Raw genomic sequence first — 19,147 nt, 5'->3', positions numbered from 1 at the left:
AGATTTTGAGGTTTAGTAATCAGGTCACATTTCACAAACAAACATCTCATTTGCCATGGAGTTGACTTTGCAGAGACAATAGAAAGTGCTTGTGAGAGGTTCACAAGTAGGTGTTAATGGACCAGCATGTTTGAACAGTGTCCAGGCTCAAGAATTGCAAACTCTTTTGCTTTAATCTGGTGCCAGAGTTATAATGTCTGATTGGAGTTTGTCCTAAGAGGGGCCAAGTAGTTTTGCAAACAGAGAGAAGCATCCATTGTTCGTCAGAGTATTCTGCAACTGTTTATGTGAAGGCTGCAAGTTGGCAGACTTGCTGCAAGACCCCATTTCAAGATGGGTTTTGAGTTCTGAGTTCATCCTATTCTAAATCTCTGTAGTTAATTGCAGAGGTTGTGACTCTTTATTGTGTTTCTCCTGAAATAGGGGAAAAATAAAAACTTATTGTGGTAACCTGGAAGAAGAGGTTATCCTTTAAAAAACCCAAGAGGTGGCAAGTTTCTTCAGTGGAACAATTCAGTTGCTGATTGAAGGAGATCAGTTTGTGTGTCCAACGAACAACGAATATTCTTTGAAACCAACAAAGATCTTCCTAAGTATAACAAGTTAAAGCTATCAGATTCCAATATTACTATTTTTTTATATACTTATTGTTGTAAGATGATTATAATATGAATGTTTGCTCTATGACGCTGCTGCAAAACACTGAATTTCATGACTTGTTCATGGCAATAAATTCTGATTCTGTCACATTAACTTGCTTGTCCCAGTAGATATTTATTCCAAAGCTTAATTGTCATTAATATGGTAAATGGTCTACTCCCTCTCCTGAAGTTGATCATCCTTAGTCTTACGGATGTTAAGAGAAAGATTTTTTTTTATCTTGGCACTATGCCACTTGACTTTCAATCTCTTTCCTTAATTTTGCCTCATTGTTATTTGTTACCTGGTCCACTACTGTGGTGTTGCCAGCAAATTTACAGATGAATTTGGAATGGATTGAGCTGTACTGTTGTGGGTGTAGAGGAGTTTAGTAGGGGACTGAGTACATGTCTCTGAGGAGAGCTGGTGTTGAGTGTGATCAAGGAGAAGATGTTTTTACCCATCTTCACTGATTGTGGTCAGACAGGAAGTTGAGGATCCAATTGCAGGGGGTGGAGGGAGGGTCTTATTGTTGAGGTGAGATCCTGAAGTTTGGGGAGTTTGATGGGGACTGTGGTATTGAAGGTAGAGAATAGTCTATGAACAGTTGTCTAATGTCGATGTTCTTGGCGTACAGTTGTTCTAGTGATGAGCAGAGTTTTGGAAGTGCACCTGCTGTGAATCTGTTTGGCTAGTTGGCAAATTGAAGTGGTACAAGGCTGACTGTTCGACGAGAGTTGATGTGAGCTACAGAGTTTTGGAAGTGCACCTGCTGTGAATCTGTTTGGCTAGTTGGCAAATTGAAGTGGTACAAGGCTGACTGTTCGACGAGAGTTGATGTGAGCTATTAACTTGTTCTCAAAGCAATTCATAATAGTGGATGTCAGAGCCATTAGTCATTTAGGCAATCATTATGCTTTTCTTTGGTACTGGTATAAATGTGGCCTTTTAAAAAAAAATGTATATATAAATTTAGAACCACACAAATAAACCACATAATGAAAAATAAATCAAATGAATATAAATATATATGACATATAAAAAGAAAAAGATAAGAAAACCTCCCTACATACCATCCTCTATCCCCCTACAAAGAAGAAAGAAAAAGATTTAAAAAAAAATATTAAAGGGATTAGAGGCCCTCAAGAGGGGTACCTTATACTTTAAAGTTTCTTATAGTATACTGAGACCTTAAGGAGAAAGGGAAATTCAGAGCTTCATTGAAATATTGACACCCATATTTTGTAAATACTAGCTCTTAAATTGCATGTCATTTTCTCAAGTGGTATACAACTCTGAATTTCAGCATGCTGTCTTTCTATAGCCAAATCTGTGTCAGACTTCCAAGTTCTGGCATTACATTTTCTTGCTATTTCTAAAGCAATTTGGATGAACTTCTTTTGATACATATTCAATTTCAACTTGAGTTCAATATTCTTAATATAACTCAATAAAAATAACATTGGGTCCTATGGTAATTTAATCCCCATTATTCGTTCTAATAATTTACCCATTTCTAACCAAAAAGATTTAATTTTAGGACATTGTCAAGTAGAACGCAAAAATGTTCCATCTCCTGTCCACATCTAAAACATAAATTAGAAAAAGTCTGATTCAATTTTTTTTAAACTTATGGTTTAAGCATTTTACTTTGTAATAATTTATACATCTTAGAAATAAACTTATTTATCTCCTTTAGTAAGTAACTGTTCTCAAGCAGATTGTGTAGGTAATTTTAAACTATAGCCTAACTTTTCAGTTAAAAAAGCCTTTACTTGATAATTACAAAAAAAGTATAAAGAATCTCATATTTTTCCTTCATTTGATAAAAAGAAATACATCCCCAATTGATTTCATATCTTTAAAAACTGATTATTAACAGTAAAAGGAAAAGGTTTATTCTGATATATAGTCATTTTAGATGAAATCATACCTTTTCCAAAATCAATTTTATTCTATAGTTCAATTAAATGTTTCAATATCAGTGGGTCTCTACCAACTAACAATTTTGAATTCTACTTAAATAAATACTTGCATATATATCTCATCAATTTTAGCTAATTCTGCTTTTGCCCATACTGAAGACTTATTTAAATCAAACATTCCACTAATAAATTTCAATTGAGCAGCTTTATTAGAATTCTGAAAATTATGACAGAGTATATAGATATGTTTTTGGGAGATAAATTGGGAAAGGTTTGTTAGAGTAGGTCACATACAAACACTTTAAAACAGATCTTATTTGAAATATTGGAGCTCTGCCCCATGCTAGACATATCGGCTCCACAGCTTTTGCAAGAGCTTTGAAGAGTGCTCAAGAGACTTCACTAATGGATTGTTGTTTACAAAAGGCAACAGATGAAAGATCTTGTTGGAGCCGCAGATTGTCTGAAAGAGAACTTGTTGTTCTAAGAGGGTCATGTGGTGTTGCAGGCAGAGAGAATCAAACAGACTTTCTCTCAGAGAGAGAGAAACAGAGATCACGTGTACAGTGTCACAGCCAGCAGAAGTGGCTGGCAAGCTTGTGGAAAACCTTTTGGAAGATGGCCTGGTCAAAGCCCTTGTGGTTCATGCAAAAGGAGAGGAATGGCTGTCTAATATTCCACTTGGAATAAGAGAAACAAAAAAGTACTCTGTGGTGACCTGAAAGAGAACCCTGATGGGGCAAGTTTCTTCGGCAAGACACTGAAGAGGCTGATGGAAATAAATGTACAACAAATCTCTCTGAAAACCGACAAGAACCTTCCTGAGTGGTAACCATTTACCTTTCAAGCACCAAAGCCTGGTGAACTTTATAAATGTTAAATTCTGTGCACAGTATAAGAATTGCCTGCAACCAGTGAACTTGGAGGAATGAGAAAGTGAGATCAGACTGTGAACCAAATAACTTTTCTGAACTTAAACACACATTACATACACATGCGCTAAGAATTAGAAGGGGGTTAAGTTAATAGTGATAAGTTAAAGTTTGATTTTCATGTTTAAAGATAATTAAAAGCATCTTTTGTTTAAGTAACCTTTTGTCCTTATGAATATCTATTGCTGCTGGGTTTATGGGTTCTCTGGGCTCATACAAAATGTGGAAATTGTAGACTGCCTAATTCAAATCAAGATTAAAAATGGGAAGCTGATTTAAATAGAAAGATAGATGAAAATGATTGGAGGAATTTATGTAAAGATAATATGATTAAGATTATTAATGTAAGGTATAGACTAGTACAAAATATAATTTTTTGCATCAATTATATTTAAGCCCTCAAAACTAAAAAGATTTAATTTAATATCTTCAGATTTATGTTTTAGATGTGGTAAAGAGATAGATTCTTTTCTTCGTTCAACTTGGATCTGTCCTAAGGTTAAGACCTTCTGGATACAAGTTAAATTATTCATGGAAAAAATATTAAAATTTAAGCTCCAGTTTGACCCAATGTTATTTTTATTAGAGATATTAAAATGATTAGTTTAAAATTAAGATTACCAGTAACTATGTATCAAGTTGAATTTTTTTGTTTAGCTTTAGCTATAATCTAAGAAATGTTTAGCTATTACAGGTACACGATCTTTCATCCGGAACCCTTGGGGGACAGTGTGTTCCAATTTTCGGAAAGCCCACCCGAATTGTTCTGCCATATTCACCCCCACCCCCTTCCAATTGCCCGGCCGTCTCCCCCAACCGGTACCTCGGCAGCCCGGTCGCCTCCTCCGACCGCCGGTCCCCACTTGCCGGATTTTGGAACTTTCCGGATTTTACATGTCCGGATAAAGGATCATGTTCCCGTACATGGAAATCTGATTTGGTGTTGGGAATACTGAAATGAAATCTTGTATCCTTCTTGAAAAGATAATATATAATTTATAGGATAAATATATCTTTTTCGAAGTATGGAGCCCATACTTGCAAATTGTTGGTTTGAAGATCTGAGCTCTCAGACCATTCTGGTGATAATTCTTGGTTTCACAGCTGTAAAGTTGAATAATATATGTACAAATGTTGATCTTCTTTCTTTCCTTTGTGGAATATAGTAGGGGAAGGAGGGTGGGATGTTGGGCAGTAATGGGCAGGGAGAGGGGTTTGGGATATATATATATATATGTATATATATTTTCTGTATATGAATTTTATTGGTATTAGATGTAATTGTGGTTTTAAAATGTAAAAATTAAGTATTTTTTTAACTTGTATGGTATTAGATACCATTATATTGTACCATTCTATATTACACTTTTATTGTACTTTTCATATTTTCTCTACATATTCCAATCCATTCTCATTTATCTATTTGTTTATTAAAATCTACTTCCCATCTTTGTCTAGAACTATGAAGCCCTATTTTTCAGGCTTTCATTTGTATTAACCTAGACATCATTGAGATAAATTTCTTTATATTTCCATTATATAACAATAATTCTAATTCTGTCTAATTGTGGCCTTCTTGAATCAAGTGAGAACTTTGACCATTTGTACAAAGAGATCAATGATCTCTGTAAATGTGTCTACCAGTTGATCAGCGCAGGCTCTCAGGGCATGTCCCAAGGCTCCACCTGGATGATGTAAAAGATGTTAGAAAATTGTAAGATTTTGTTTCACTTTTGTGTGTGCCTTTCAGTAATATTCAACCTTTGTGTTTTGTTAACCATAAAACTGTTTTGACAATTTCCCTGTCCTATCTTTTTCCATGCCTTAGTTACCTCCTTTCCAAATTTGATCTTTTTATCTTGTGGCTGTTTTCCTTTCCCAAATTCATTCTGAATTCCACCACCTTTGATCTTATCTGCTAATCTTGTGCGACAATCCTTGTCAAAGGCTTTTGAAATTATTGATCACTTCAGGAATTTTCATTGTTCATTTGATGTCACTAAGAAAAGGTTGAGACATTTCACATTCTGAATCAATGTTGATTTTGGTTTGCTATGATATCATACAGAATAGATAATCTATGCATTTATGCCCAATTAACTATTATTTTGTGTATTACAGTAAAACCCCTGGTATCTGGAATTCAAGCAACTGGTAGCCTCAAGCAATCAGTAAAAAAATTGAGGAAAATAAATTTAAAAAATTAAAATAAATAAGAATAAACTAATAAGTAAAAAATACATGGGTTTAAAATTGTAAAATTAAATGTTCTCTGAAGCAACCCAAAAACCTTTGGGTGGCTCTGTGGAGGGGAGGAACCTGCAGATGCATTGATGGTTAAATGTTTTCAAAACATGTGACTGAAAATAAAGTAAAATACTTTGTTTGTAAATTTATACAAGCATTTTTGTCTTTTAAACTGTTTATTCTTAATGCACATCTATTAGTTCAGTATTGTAAGAGTAAGTTTCAAGCAACTCGAAAATATGTTTATTTACCAATGGGGATTTACCAGTTCCCATAGGTGCTGTATGCCAGGGGTTTTACTGTAATATTTCATCAGTCAAATGCTATTCACTGCTGACTAGTTTTGAAACATTTTTGAAAGAGATATAAACAGAAAACAAGTTGGTATAGTTTGTGTGATTGCCCTGGCATCTGTATTTCTAATAATGCTGAATTTCACCTTTAGCAGAATGTAGTATTGAATTTTGTATTTTTTGTATTCATTGTTTACTGTGGTGTTTCACTTAAAATTTACAACTTTGATTTAATAGATCTGTTAATAAGAAAGAATTCTAACATGTCTAAGTTACATTTTGTGGATTGTGTTAATTATGTTTGCTAAAAAGGCAGTTTAAATTTATATTTAACAACATTAAATGTTGACTCTTTCTACCTATAATGCAGGAACACATTGACAACTCATAGAAGTTCATGATGTTTACAGCAGTTAATTATCATGCCGTTGACTATCTTCATGAGGTAAAGGGAATGAATATTTATTTTATTTAAGAAGTAAGTGTTTTGACATGTTGGAAAACTAAAATTTTCCATTTGAAATATATAAATGGAGTACACTGAACTGATTAATTTATTTACAGCTGTCATAAAAATCAACCAGAATCCTAAATAAATTAATGCAATTTGGTTGGTTTCCTTCCCAATCAAAATTAATTTCTAACGATGAAACCAACATGGACACTTTTCAGTATGAGAAAGAGTCAACCGTTTTGAATATTTGTCAACACTGAAAGTTCTATTTGATCCCCTGTTCAATTTTTATTATCCATACAAAATCACAAAAAAAGACAAGTTTCTTTTTCTCCTTCATATTATTGATTGTGAAATCATGCTGAATGTAGATTGGCTCTTGCTACCATAGATCTAGATAGAGATTTTCATAATTTTTATAGCAATCCAAGTTTTTATTTATTAGTAACCCTCTTTAGTGTCCCAATGGCAGTTGATGAAGATACAAGGAGAGATGAGGGGTGGGACATTTAGTGTAGTAGTTAGCTCAGTGCTGTAAAAGTGCCAGTGACCTGGAATCAAATCTGCTGCATCCTGTACGGAGTTTGTATGTTCTCCCCATGACTGCATTGGTTTCCTTCAGGTGCTCTGGTTTCCTCTCGCGTTCCAAAGACATATGGGGTTAAAAGGATACATTGGCCACATGGGTGTATATGTGTGGGGCAGGCTTGTGGGCCAAAAGGGCCTGTTACCGTGCTTTATCACTTAAAATCCTGCTGTGAGTATTGAAGGAGAATGTTGGTTTTGTTTTATTTCAGTGCTCTTCTTAATCTCCACAAAAGTGATTATAAACCTATTATTCTCTGTTCTTAGTGACTTGCAGAGGGACTACTGACTTGATTGCTTAACCTGAAATATCAATGATCTGTTATTTCAAGGGCTTTGAAAAAATGGTACAGATCCAAATAATAAGAAAAGGCACATTAAACTTCTTAAATCATTACTATTATGCTTCAATCTAATTTAAAAAAAATGAAAATCAGATAGCCAAGAATAATTTCTAGAGGTAAAATTTGTGAATATGGGAGCGCAACTTACTTTCCAAAACATTTGCTTCAGCATTTTTGCACAGCAACTTCAACAATTTCACAGCAAAAACTTCTAAAATTACTTTAAAGAATATAATTGATGTAATTTTTAATTTATGACCTTTCTATAATGGTTCAATATATAACATTTATGATATGTTTTTGGGAATAAGAGAGGCTCCCTCAGATAAAATTTAAAAAGCCTGGGAACAGGACCTACAGCTTTTAATTTCTGAAGAAACTTGGAATATAATTTTCAAATTGGTTAATACCTCTTCTTTATGTGCTCGCCACTCTCTCCTACAAGTTAAAGTAGTCCATAGGGCTCACATGTCCAAAGTCAAACTATCTTGTTTTTATGCGGATGTATCTCCTCATTGTGATAAATGCAACAATGGAGATGTTTCATTAATTTATATGTTCTGGACATGACAGAGTCGTGAGAAATAATTGGAATGAAGTATTTCAAACTTTCTCTGCACTTTTTAAAGTTAATTTTAAACCTAATCCCTTAACTGCTCTTATTTGATATTGTTGGAGAGAATGACATAACTTTAATGGCATCTAAACTGCATGCATTAGGTTTTATTTATCTTATGTGATATAGATCTTGAACAATTTTATTTTTGACTGAAGACAGGACTGAACCTACTGCAGGGGATTTGACAGCTGCTAGGAGCTACAGTAGTGTTGGGCTATCGCTAGGGAACCTTGACAGCTGTCAAAGCATGGAACCACAGGCTGGAAGTCTGTGGGCTTGCAGGAGAGCGAGCCTATGGCTGTTAACCTCTCCACCATGGATAGAGCTGGAGGCACACACTGGGCAGTTAAAAAGTGCAGTGTGCTGACTTTGGAGAGGTTAGTCGGTGGATTGGATTTCAGGCAGTTAGACAGTTGGTTTGACTGTGTGTGCTCATCCAGCAGCTTCAGCATGCAATACGCTGAATTGCTTTGTTCACGGGTGCTAGAACTGCTGTCTAGAGTTGTATGTTGTGCTCACCCAGTAGTTTCAGTGGGAAAAGGAAGACTGAGCTACTTTGTCCATAGGTGCTAACATTGTTGACTTGACAGCATTTTGGGAAACTCTGATACCTAGGGTGTGCGTGGGACTGACCAGTGCCTCTCCTGTCCCCTTTCAAGAGGAGGATTTTGTGTGACGAGTCACGTGACCAACCAAGCCAGGGTGTCCAAAGGAGAGGACTTGCATGACTGAAGGACACTTGTTAACCCTAAAGAGGGCTTTGAAAGACTCGTGCGACAGAGGTCACTTGATAACCCTAAGGAAGGCGTAGTAGGCGTGAACCTTGTGTGGTGACTAGAAGGTCACTGAAAGTTCCCAGATGAAGGAAGTAAAGGTGTTGCCACATTCGAAACTCAAGCAAGACTCCTGTTTCCCTGACAGGGTTGTGAGTCTATATGGATACAACTTCAAACTAAAAGATCAATGGGCAAGGAAACAAATAATCCCAAACATGGAGACCAGATAAGTGAGCTGTTCCTTCTTAACTGACCTACTTGACATGACTGACTTGGAGGTTTGGTTTTTGGAATTTTATTTGATTTTTGGGGGCATTTGAGCTTGGACTGTAATGATCTAGTTTTCCCCCCCCCACATACGCTGTATAATAATGTTGTTCATATAGAGTTTTCATTAAGATTTGTGTTCAGGTGTTAAATTTATTGGGTTAATTCTATTATTGTTAGTTTGTTAATAAATTTTGTGTTAAACTTAACCCATTCGTTTATGCATCTCTCAATTGTTGCTGGGGAATGTAACATGGCTAGGTGGGTGGTTTTGCTCAGATGGAGGAATGTTACTCTGTCTAATGCTCAATGGCTACATAACATCATGTCATGTTTCAATTTATAGAAGATTAGATGCTCAATTTCCAATTTGAATTCAAAATTTCAAACATTGTGGGGACCTTTTTTGAATTACTTTTCTAATCTTTGATTTGTCATGAAGGTAGAACTGTTGATTAATGAGGTAATTTATCTCTGATCAGAATTCTGTCTTTTTTTCTTTGGCCAAATAGCTTCTTTCTTGGTGGTGGGTTTAGATTTTCCTTTTTTTAATAATAAAATATTAATACAATATAATCTGTTTGATTAAAATGCGGGGTACCTTGGATGAAATTATATGATTTAAGTGTAATGTATCTTCTTGAGTTTTAACATATCTGTATATACTCTGTATTTTTGGATGTGATATTTCAATGTTAATAAAAATATTGAAAAAGAAAAAATTAAAAATGAACATCAATCTAATTTTCATACAGTAGGAAGAAGGGAGAATCAAAAATAACTTTCATATTTGGCTAACACGTTTTTTTGCAAAACAAAGCAAGTTGTTGAACTTGACTCTAAAAGCCTTAAACAGAAAGTTAAGTGGAGAAGTACTTCCCCATCCAGAAAAAGATGATAACCCACAATGTGGTGTATATTTAAGATTAAGGACATTTTTCTTACTTGAACACTTAATGAAGTAGCATTCAGTACAGAGTATTCTATAACACTATTGACAGTTAAAATAAAAATGGAGATGCTAGAAATATGAAATAAAAATAGAAAATGCTGGAAACATTCAGTAGGTCAGACAGCATCTGTAGAAAGGGAATCAAAGTGAATATTTCAGATAAAGTCCCTTCATCAGAACTAAAAAAGGTTGAAAGAACAAGTTAGTTTTAAGTTGTCAAGAAAGTGGTGAGGGTTGGGATTGGGATGATCAAAGATTAGATGAGGTTAGGGTTGCCGTTGGGATATGTTGTAGAGGTCCTCTGGTCAAATGGATTAAAGGGGGCAGTTAGAAGTTGATAAATGAACAGGAACGATGCATTGCAAGTATAGGGTTGTGGGTCATGCATAGCATAACAAGCTGTACTAATGGAGAAAAAGTATACCAATATCACAGAAATAAATGACCAATTCTGATACAAAGAGGGAAAGTGAATTATTTGAAGTTGGAAGCTTTAATATGGAGTCTGGAAGGTTGCACAATCCTCAGATGGAAGATAAAGTGTTGTTCTCAAGGTTATGTGGGCCTTGTTATAATGTGCAGCATGTCTCAGATGGGGGGTGTGATGGAAATTTAAAATGGTAGGCAAGAGGAACCTTGGAGAATGGAGTTCAAATTTCATTAAGAATTTGAATGCAACTAGGACAGTCTCAATTTATTTAGCAACTTAATATACCAAAACATTCAAGATAATTACCAAGAATATTCACATGGAAGAGTCTGGTGCTGAGAGGCTTCAGATGGAATAAATGTAGATGTCAAGAAGTTGCATCAATTAGTTTTAATGTGTTGTAAAGGAAAAAAGAGATTAGTTAGGGAAAGAATTCCAGAACTCAGGGTCTTGACAGCTGAAGGCACACATGCAAGTGTTGGGAGTGATTACAATTGATCCAGAAGCCAGAATAATAGGAGCAGAGAGCTACAGTTGGTGTAAATTACTTGGAAAGAAATTTGTGAGATCAGACTAGAATTGAGAAACAATTTAAAAATGAAACCAATGTTTGTCAGCAAGCTTCAGCGAAATGCAACAGCAACAATTTCACTTTAAAAAGTAATGAATTGACTGTCAAATGTATTGGGATGTTCTGCAGGCATGGTAATAAGCCACATCGTTTTGAACTTCACATGAATGTCTCACACATTTCTGTTTTGTATGGTTTGCATTCTGTTTGATAAATCAATTGCATGAATAATCAATAATAATTTTTTGTTGCTTGTGTAGATTTTGACCAGACAGAAGCTGACAGTAAATTGGTTACTGCTTCCATCACCTCTTAGTGTAGATCATTCTGACAAGTATTGTTACCAAGGTAGACTGAACAGTGACATTTACAGGAGGCCATGGACTCGAGGTAACTGTCATATCTACTCATTATTCTTCTCTTTTATTGAGTCACTGGATTGAAAATAACCTAGAAATATGTCAAAGAGCAAATCAACATTCCTTCCACATGCTGACTGCTTTTGTTCTTCTGTTCAGGTTACTGCATCATTGCCTCCTTTCTTTCTGGACTGCCTCTTAGCTGCAATTAAGTATATTTTAAATGTGCTTGCAGTAAGTGGTACTCCTTGCTTGTCATATTTGCTTGTGTTTAGATTTTTTCATGGAGCACTATTGCTTTGTTTGAACCTAATAAAAATATTGCCATTTGGTTGAGTTTTTGGGTACTCCTGACCATTTAATACTACCCTTTTGGTGTGCAGGCATTCATCTTTTTGAATTGTTTCAATTATTTTTCCCTGTTAAGTGAATGTCTTCTGTTTGCACAAGTTAAATTGATACTTCCTAAATTATTTAGGTCCTTTCTAACATTTGCATCATCTCCAATTCTTCAAAAACCTTCAGAAATCCCAGTATATTTAACGGTTCTAAGATGCCAGCTCAAGGACTTTATTAATCAATTTCTTTAACTTTGGGTTTATTAATTCATTACGTGATTTTGAAATTGTCTTGGGTAGTTCATCTATAATTGTTGAATGAAAAGTCATTTTTTAAAACTTTTTAGAGCACATCAACTTTTCTCCTCAACATGTTGTATTTTTAAATCTCTAAAGCTTTATCTGCTTCCTCTTCCTCACCTATTGTCCTTTATTTTCTACCTCATGTCTAATATTTTTAGCTAATTTCACCCCTTATTCCATAATTTGAAACATTGTTAAGATTTTTTAAGGTACAAGTCATTTGGCAGCAGAGTGGAAAGTGGGATGAAGGATATAGACAGTAGTTAATAGGTTAGAAGTAAAACACAAAAGTCTGTAGATACTGTGGTTGAACTAAAAACACAGAGCTGGAGAAATTCAGTAGGTCAAATTATCCTTTATATAGCAAAGATACATAACTGGCGTTTCGGGCTTGAGCCCTTCATCAAGGAATGGAAAAATGTTGGCAATTGTCCAAACAAAAAGGTAAGGGGGAATGGTGGGAGGAGGAGCAAAGTCCCTAAAGGCAAGAGGTAATAAGTGGAGAAGGGAGGGAGGACACAGCAGCAAGTGGGGGAGGAGGGATGGTGTCCTGGGTAAACTTGTACCTCTCACTTTGTTTGTTTTAGATTGGTCACAGTGTTTGAGCTACCGAAAGAAAATAGACACACACACCGAGAGCAGTTCAGTTTATGCAAATGTTTATTACAAATTCAAAAGCTGATTTCAAACTACAATATGCTAGTCCTTCCCAACTAATCAACGCCTGGACTGCTCCCAACTACTGAAACGAGGCAACGACTGCACACTTGTAGTAGGTTGTCGGGGCGTCGGTAGCAGCTTCTCCACCTTCCCCAACCGGGACGTTGGCTGGACTCTAGAAGTTCTTCTTCTTGCTGAGAGATGTTGCCACCTTTCGGAGAGTCTCAAACTTCAGCAGCAGGACCATGACTTATATTACCCAAAAATTGCTTACCCAAGCACCTATTCCCAGCACAGTAAGAAAGATAAGCGAGCAAGCTAGCATGCCTAGGCTTCTATCGAATAACATAATTTTAAGCTTATCACTTTGAATACAATGGTTTATTTTGCTTCAAGGCTAGGCCTCTGACAGTCTGTGACCAAAACAATTAGGAAAATTAAATGTTCTTGGTACACAGATGTCTTTTTTGTCAGATAACTGCATCTTTGGCCCCTCGGTGGAATTTAGCTTATGTCTGCTGATTCTTAAAAACAAGCAGGTTCTCAGCCTTGCAGAAGGAAAGGCTGCAAAAGTAAAAAACATGGTTTAAATCTTCCATTACAGATGGCTAGGTGAATAGAGAGAGAAGGAGGTGGAGAGCTGAGGGAAAGAAGACTGGAAAGGGAAGGAGAAAGTAGAGCATGTTAATAGAAAGCAGAGAAGTCAATGTTAATGCCATCTGGCTGACTGGAGAGACCAGGTGTTCTTCCTCCAATTTACAGATGGTCTTGGAGGAATAGTACATGAGACCATGTAAGTATGGGAGTGGGACACAGAAGTGAAATGGTTGGACACTGGGAGGTCCCTGTCACTGGTGCAGACAGAGCAAAGCGATCTCCCAGTCTGCGCCCAGACTCTGATGTAGAGAAGGCCACCGACGGAACTTCAGATGCAGTAAATCAGACTTGCGGATACACGTGAAGTGTTGCTTCACTTGAAAGGCCTGTTTGGGACCCCGGACTGTGGTGAGGGAGGAGGTGTGGGTGCAAGTGTGATACCTCCTGCAGCCATCAGGGAAGGTGCTGGGGGTGGGGCAATTGGTAGGGAGTGATGAGTGCATGAGGGAGTTAGGGAAGGAGTGGTTCCAATAGAACAGAGAGGTGAAGATGTGTCTGGTAGTGGGATCCTGTTATAAATGCAGGAAATTCTGGAGGATGTGTGTTGGATTCAAAGGATAGTGGGGAGGTAGGTAAGGATCAGGGGAATCCTGGTTTGTTATGTCTGGTGACTCAGAGGTCCAGGGCAGATGAGTAGGAAATGGAGGAGATGAAGGTAAGGGCTGAGTTGATGGTGATGGAGGGTTTGGACTGGACGACCTCAACTTGGGGACAGATGCAGCAGAGATGGAGAAATTGTGAGAAGGGAATAGAATCCTAGCAGGGGAAAAGGTCTGTGGAAGTGTAGTTGAGGGAGTAGGTGGGTTTGTGAAATATGTTGGTGGACAGCTTATTTCCCTAGATGGAGACAGAGATCCAAAAAGGGGAGAGTGTTGTTGGAGATCAGCTAGATGAGTTTGAGATCAAGGGGGAAGTTGGCAGCAAAGTGAATGAAGTTGAGCTCATCGTGGGTGCATGAGGCAGCCCCGATATAGTGGAGGAAGAGCTGAGGTGTCTTGCATGTGTAGGATTCAGCATGGATTGCTCCACAAAGCCCACAAACAGGCAGACATAGCCATATGGGTACCCATGGCTACTCCTTTGTCTTGGTGGAAGTGAGATGAGTCAAAGGAGAAATTGTTTAGAGTGAAGACAAGTTCTGCCAGGTGGTAGAGGGTGACTGGTCGGGTCTCTAATCCAGAAAGAAACCAAGTGCTTTGAGACCTTCTGTATGGGAGATGAGGTGGTCCAGTTCGGGGAATCTGAGGCCATTGAAGAAATGGGGGGCAATTGAGGTATCGCGGATGTAGGTGTGGAGGGATTGGACCGGGAAGAAAAGATGGTCGAAGTAAGATGAAACGGGTTCAGTGGGGCAGGAGCAAGCAGAAACAATGAGTCTAGCTGGCTGGTTAGGTTTACGTATCTTGGATAAAAGGTAGAACTGGGCAGTGCAAGAATTGGAGACAATGAGGCTGGAGGCTGTGCATCCCCAACAATTTCTGTTTTATTTCAATTTTCCAGTATCTGCAGTTTTTTTTGTTTTCATTAACTAATTACTATGGAACCTGAATATAAAAATGGAGAGGTTATGCTTCAATGACCTTGAAATTACATCTTGAGTACTGTGCCTAATTTTGATTTTCTTATTTAAGTAAGAATGTAAATATGTTGCGAGGAATGTTTGGGTAGTCCAACCATGCACATGCCAGAGTTTAGAAACCTGAGAAGAGACTTGATTGAAATGTATACAATCTTGAGGAACCTTGATGAAGTGGATGTAGAGAGGATATTTCCTGTAATAGGCCATTACAGCTAGGATTCACTGTTTAAAATTAAGAGGTAACCCATTTAAGACAAACCTCAGAATTTTTAAAATCTCAGACTATCATGATACTTTGAAATTCTCTTCAAAGGGCAGTGGAAGCAGAATATCAGAACATCTTTAAGATAGAGGTATGTGTTTGATTTGCAAGTGGGTGGAAGCTATCGTGGGGTAGATGGGAATGCAGAGTTCAGTTTATTATCAGATCACTCATGGTCTTATTAAATGGTGGGGCTAAGAAGTTAAGCAGCCAAACCCTGCACTTAATTCATACATTTGCATAAAATCCTCATTTATGCTATTACTACTTACAGACATGTGTATTCCACAGCAATTCTCGTTAACCTCCCTCATTCTATTTTTATTTAATATGTAATCATCCAAAACGCCATGCCGTGATTAGAATTGAACCCTGATGCTCTATCACTGCTATTTTTGCAGCTCAATAGTAGCTCCCTTTTAAACAATATTTTAGTATTAATGTTCTCATTTTTTTTCAGGTACCTTGAACCTTTTATTCTTCTCTTTTTCCTTTCAAGTATCTAAGTTTAATTTGCACCATCAATGTTAAAAAAAAATGTTCCTTTGAGGCCCTTGGATCAGTTTTGCAATGTTAAAGATGTCTTCTAAATGGAAATTGTCATAATGTTCTAAATTATTTATGGCAGGGAAAGTATTTTCTACATGCAAGCTGATGAGTTGTGATTCTGTACTTACCGAATGGAAAAAGCATATTACCTTGGAAAATTTCCTTGAGAGGTAATAACTAAATGTACAAGGGTGATGGTCATTCTATCTCTCCTTTGTTTTCTCTCCCTAGCTATTTTTCTTTCTCATTGCCCCTGATATCGTTCCTTCTTTCTGTCTTCCTTGGTCCATCCCTTGGTCTCTCTCCCTCCCTTCCTAATTAAGATGTTTGAGTTCATTCTTATTTGGGGAATTTTGGAGACTGCAGTAGTTTTGGTAACATCCCATTTGAAGAATTAAGGAGAAGAATTTGGGTCGTACCATTTTATGTGGCTGTCTATTATTTTAGCAAACAACAATTCACAGAAACATCTATTCTTGTTTGTTTGCATTCAGAACATGCAGGTATTAAGACTAAAATAGTAAGGGTTAAGGTTCCTTTATTGTAATATACATAAATGTACAAAATTTGCTTATTTTGTTAGCCCGTAGAGGCACCACAAATCCAGCGCCTTATGAAGAAGAGAAAAAGGAACAAAAGAGGGTCCCTTTCGAGGTATTAAGCATCTGTGGATCCCACCACCTGATCAATTGCTAATGCCTTCTGCATTCCTTTAATCTCTGTAGCTCCATGGCCTTCAGTTTGTTCTAGTGGTGTACCCAAGCTTCAAGCATCTAAGTCGCTCTCCTCAGCCTCTGGCTCTGAATCCTGAACTTGATGAGGAAGTTGTTAATGCCTGAGGTCCTTCAGGAGCCCTCACCATTTGCATCTTCATGAATCGCCAGTCCTGATACCTAGTTCCTATGAGCCAGTCTCCAACAGCCCACAGGCAACCCGCAGCCTGGTGTGAATCCTTCCACCACCGAGCCTCTCACTGGTCCACTGCTGTGGTTTCCTACTCTGTAGGGTCCCCTTCTCTTGCTTTTCCTTTTTTTATGTGTGGAGAAGTGTTCTCCCACTATGGTGCCCAGCACTGGATTGCTACTCTCTTGGTGCCTGCAACTGTTGTAGTTTGGGCTGCTAAGCATGGATGCAACCATCTTGGGCATGTACCTCTCTGGGTTCTCTGATGCTTTTTTTGTTCTCCAGGCGGTTTAAACCTGTACAGGGTCATCAACGTAATGACTGGGTAGTAGGACTCCGCGGAAGGACGCATCTCCATTGCTTGCTCCTCCTGGATCTGCACCATTGGTAGCACTACCATTCTCATAATTGCAGCAGTACCCTCATTTTAATAAAAGCAAAGCTTGACATTGATATTTTGTGAATGGTGGATCATGGAATATTTGGAACTCTGAGGTTGCAATTCAATTGTACATTTCAAAACTATGATTGGTAATTTCTATTAGACAAAATTTGTAAGGGAAAAAAAAATAGGTGAGGAGATGTAATTGGGAATGTGATCAGCTATGTTCCGTGAAAAGCAGTAAGCTCGGGGGTTGGATTAGTTACTCCAGTTTCTGACTGCATTATGTCTTATAATTTTCAATGCAAGAATTTAATTGAACCTGATGCATTCCAGCATAAATGGAACAATGAAGGTCTTGAATGTTGTCTGCATACTGTTGGGAAAATGGTGCACTGAAAACTCAGACATCAGAAATGCTCATCATGCTCGAGGTTATGAATACATTCTCAATGTTATTTTGCCTTTCTAATAAAATGGACTGTAGAATGATTTTCAGTAACACAAAGTCGTGTCATCTGCACAAGCAAAATGAAAAATTTGTATTTATTTATTTTTCCCACTTTAATTTCATAAGACTAAACTTTATTCTGTAAGAGCTTATATCTGTTACCTGCAAAAAGTTTGAAGGCGTAGATTTTAATTATTGGTCAGAGAAACCATATTTGCGATATTTTGTGAATAGAGGTGACCAAGTCTGTTCAAATTTTTATCTTGAAAGTTGGTTAGAGTATTTTCTTTCAAAAACAGAAAATGCCGAAAAAACTCAGGTCTGATGATATCTGTGGAAAGAAAAACAGTTAATGTTTCAGATCAAGACCTTTCATCAGAACTCAGAGTCTTATGCTGGTTGTTAATTTTTCTGTGGTAAACAGCATTGCAGCCAGAGATTAGCATGCCAAATTATAACGTTCAGAGTTCATATTTAATGTTGGAGAATGCATATATACACACACACACACACACACACACACACACACACACACACACACACACACACACACACACACACACACACACACACACACACACACACATAACCACATAACAATTACAGCTCAGAAGCAGGCCATCTCGGCCTTTCTAGTCCGCACTGAACCAAGTACTTTCCTTTAGTCCCACCTATCTGCATCTTGCCATTAACCTTCCATTCCCCTCCCATCCATATCCCTATCCAATTTTTCCTTAAATGACAAAATGGACCCTGCTGCCACTACTTCTCCCTGAAGCTCATTCCATACAGCACCACTCTCTGAGTGACTAAGTTCCCCCTCATGTTACTTCTAAACTTTTGCCCCTTAACTCTTAACTCATCATCTCTTGTTTCAATCTCTCCTCTCCTCCAGGGAAAAAGCCTATCCACATCAACTCTATCTATCCCCCTCAATCTTAAATACCTCTATCAAATCCCCCCTCAACCTTCTGTGCTCCAAGGAATAAACACCTAATCTGTTCCATCTGTCTTTGTAATCTAGATTTTGAAACCCATTTTCTTAAATCTTCTCTGCACTCTCTCTTTACCTTGTTGATATCCTTCCTATAATTCAGTGACCAGAATGGCACACAGTATTTCAAATTTGGCTTCACCAATGCCTTAAACAGTCTCAACATCACCTCCCAACTCCTGTATTCTATGCTTTGATTTATAAAGGTCAGCATACTAAAAGTCTTCTTCACCACCCAATCCACATGAGATTCTACCTTCAGGGAGCGATGAACCATTATTCCTAGATCTTTTTGCTCCACTGCATTCCTCAATGTCCTCCCATTTACTAGGTATTTCCTGTTTTGATTATTCCTTCCAAAATGAAACACTTCACACTTCTCAGGATTAAACTGCATCTGCCATCTTTCAGCCCACTCTTCTAAACAGTCCAAATCCCTCTGCAATCTAAAAACCTTCTTCATTATCCACAATTCCACCTATTTTAGTATCATCTGCACATTTACTAATTCAATTTGCCAACCCATCATCCAGATCGTTACATGATATCACATACAACCCTAAAATTCTATTTCCTGCGGGCCAGGTATAATTTCTAAATTATAGGTAATTGTAAACTGTTCTCAAGAAGAAAGAAATGTAAACTGTGCAAATACAGAAATATAAATATTCAGAAA

General features: G+C 37.2%; 1 protein-coding gene across 1 annotated transcript in view; it reads left to right on the top strand.

Moving 5' to 3' along the window:
* LOC138756661 (protein shortage in chiasmata 1 ortholog) overlaps window positions 1-19,147 on the top strand; it is a 241,433-nt gene that overhangs the window by 20,122 nt on the left and 202,164 nt on the right. Inside the window, exons 2-4 of the mRNA XM_069923047.1 lie at window positions 6,407-6,481; window positions 11,295-11,424; window positions 15,821-15,911. Of these exons, the coding sequence (XP_069779148.1) occupies window positions 6,434-6,481; window positions 11,295-11,424; window positions 15,821-15,911 (269 nt within the window). The 5' untranslated portion in view covers window positions 6,407-6,433. The remainder of the gene's footprint in view (window positions 1-6,406; window positions 6,482-11,294; window positions 11,425-15,820; window positions 15,912-19,147) is intronic.

Source organism: Narcine bancroftii, chromosome 1 (assembly GCF_036971445.1).
Source record: "Narcine bancroftii isolate sNarBan1 chromosome 1, sNarBan1.hap1, whole genome shotgun sequence".
NCBI classification, from domain to species: domain Eukaryota; kingdom Metazoa; phylum Chordata; class Chondrichthyes; order Torpediniformes; family Narcinidae; genus Narcine; species Narcine bancroftii.
Note: the sequence above shows the minus strand (reverse complement) of the source record. Positions and strands in the feature narration are given on the sequence as shown.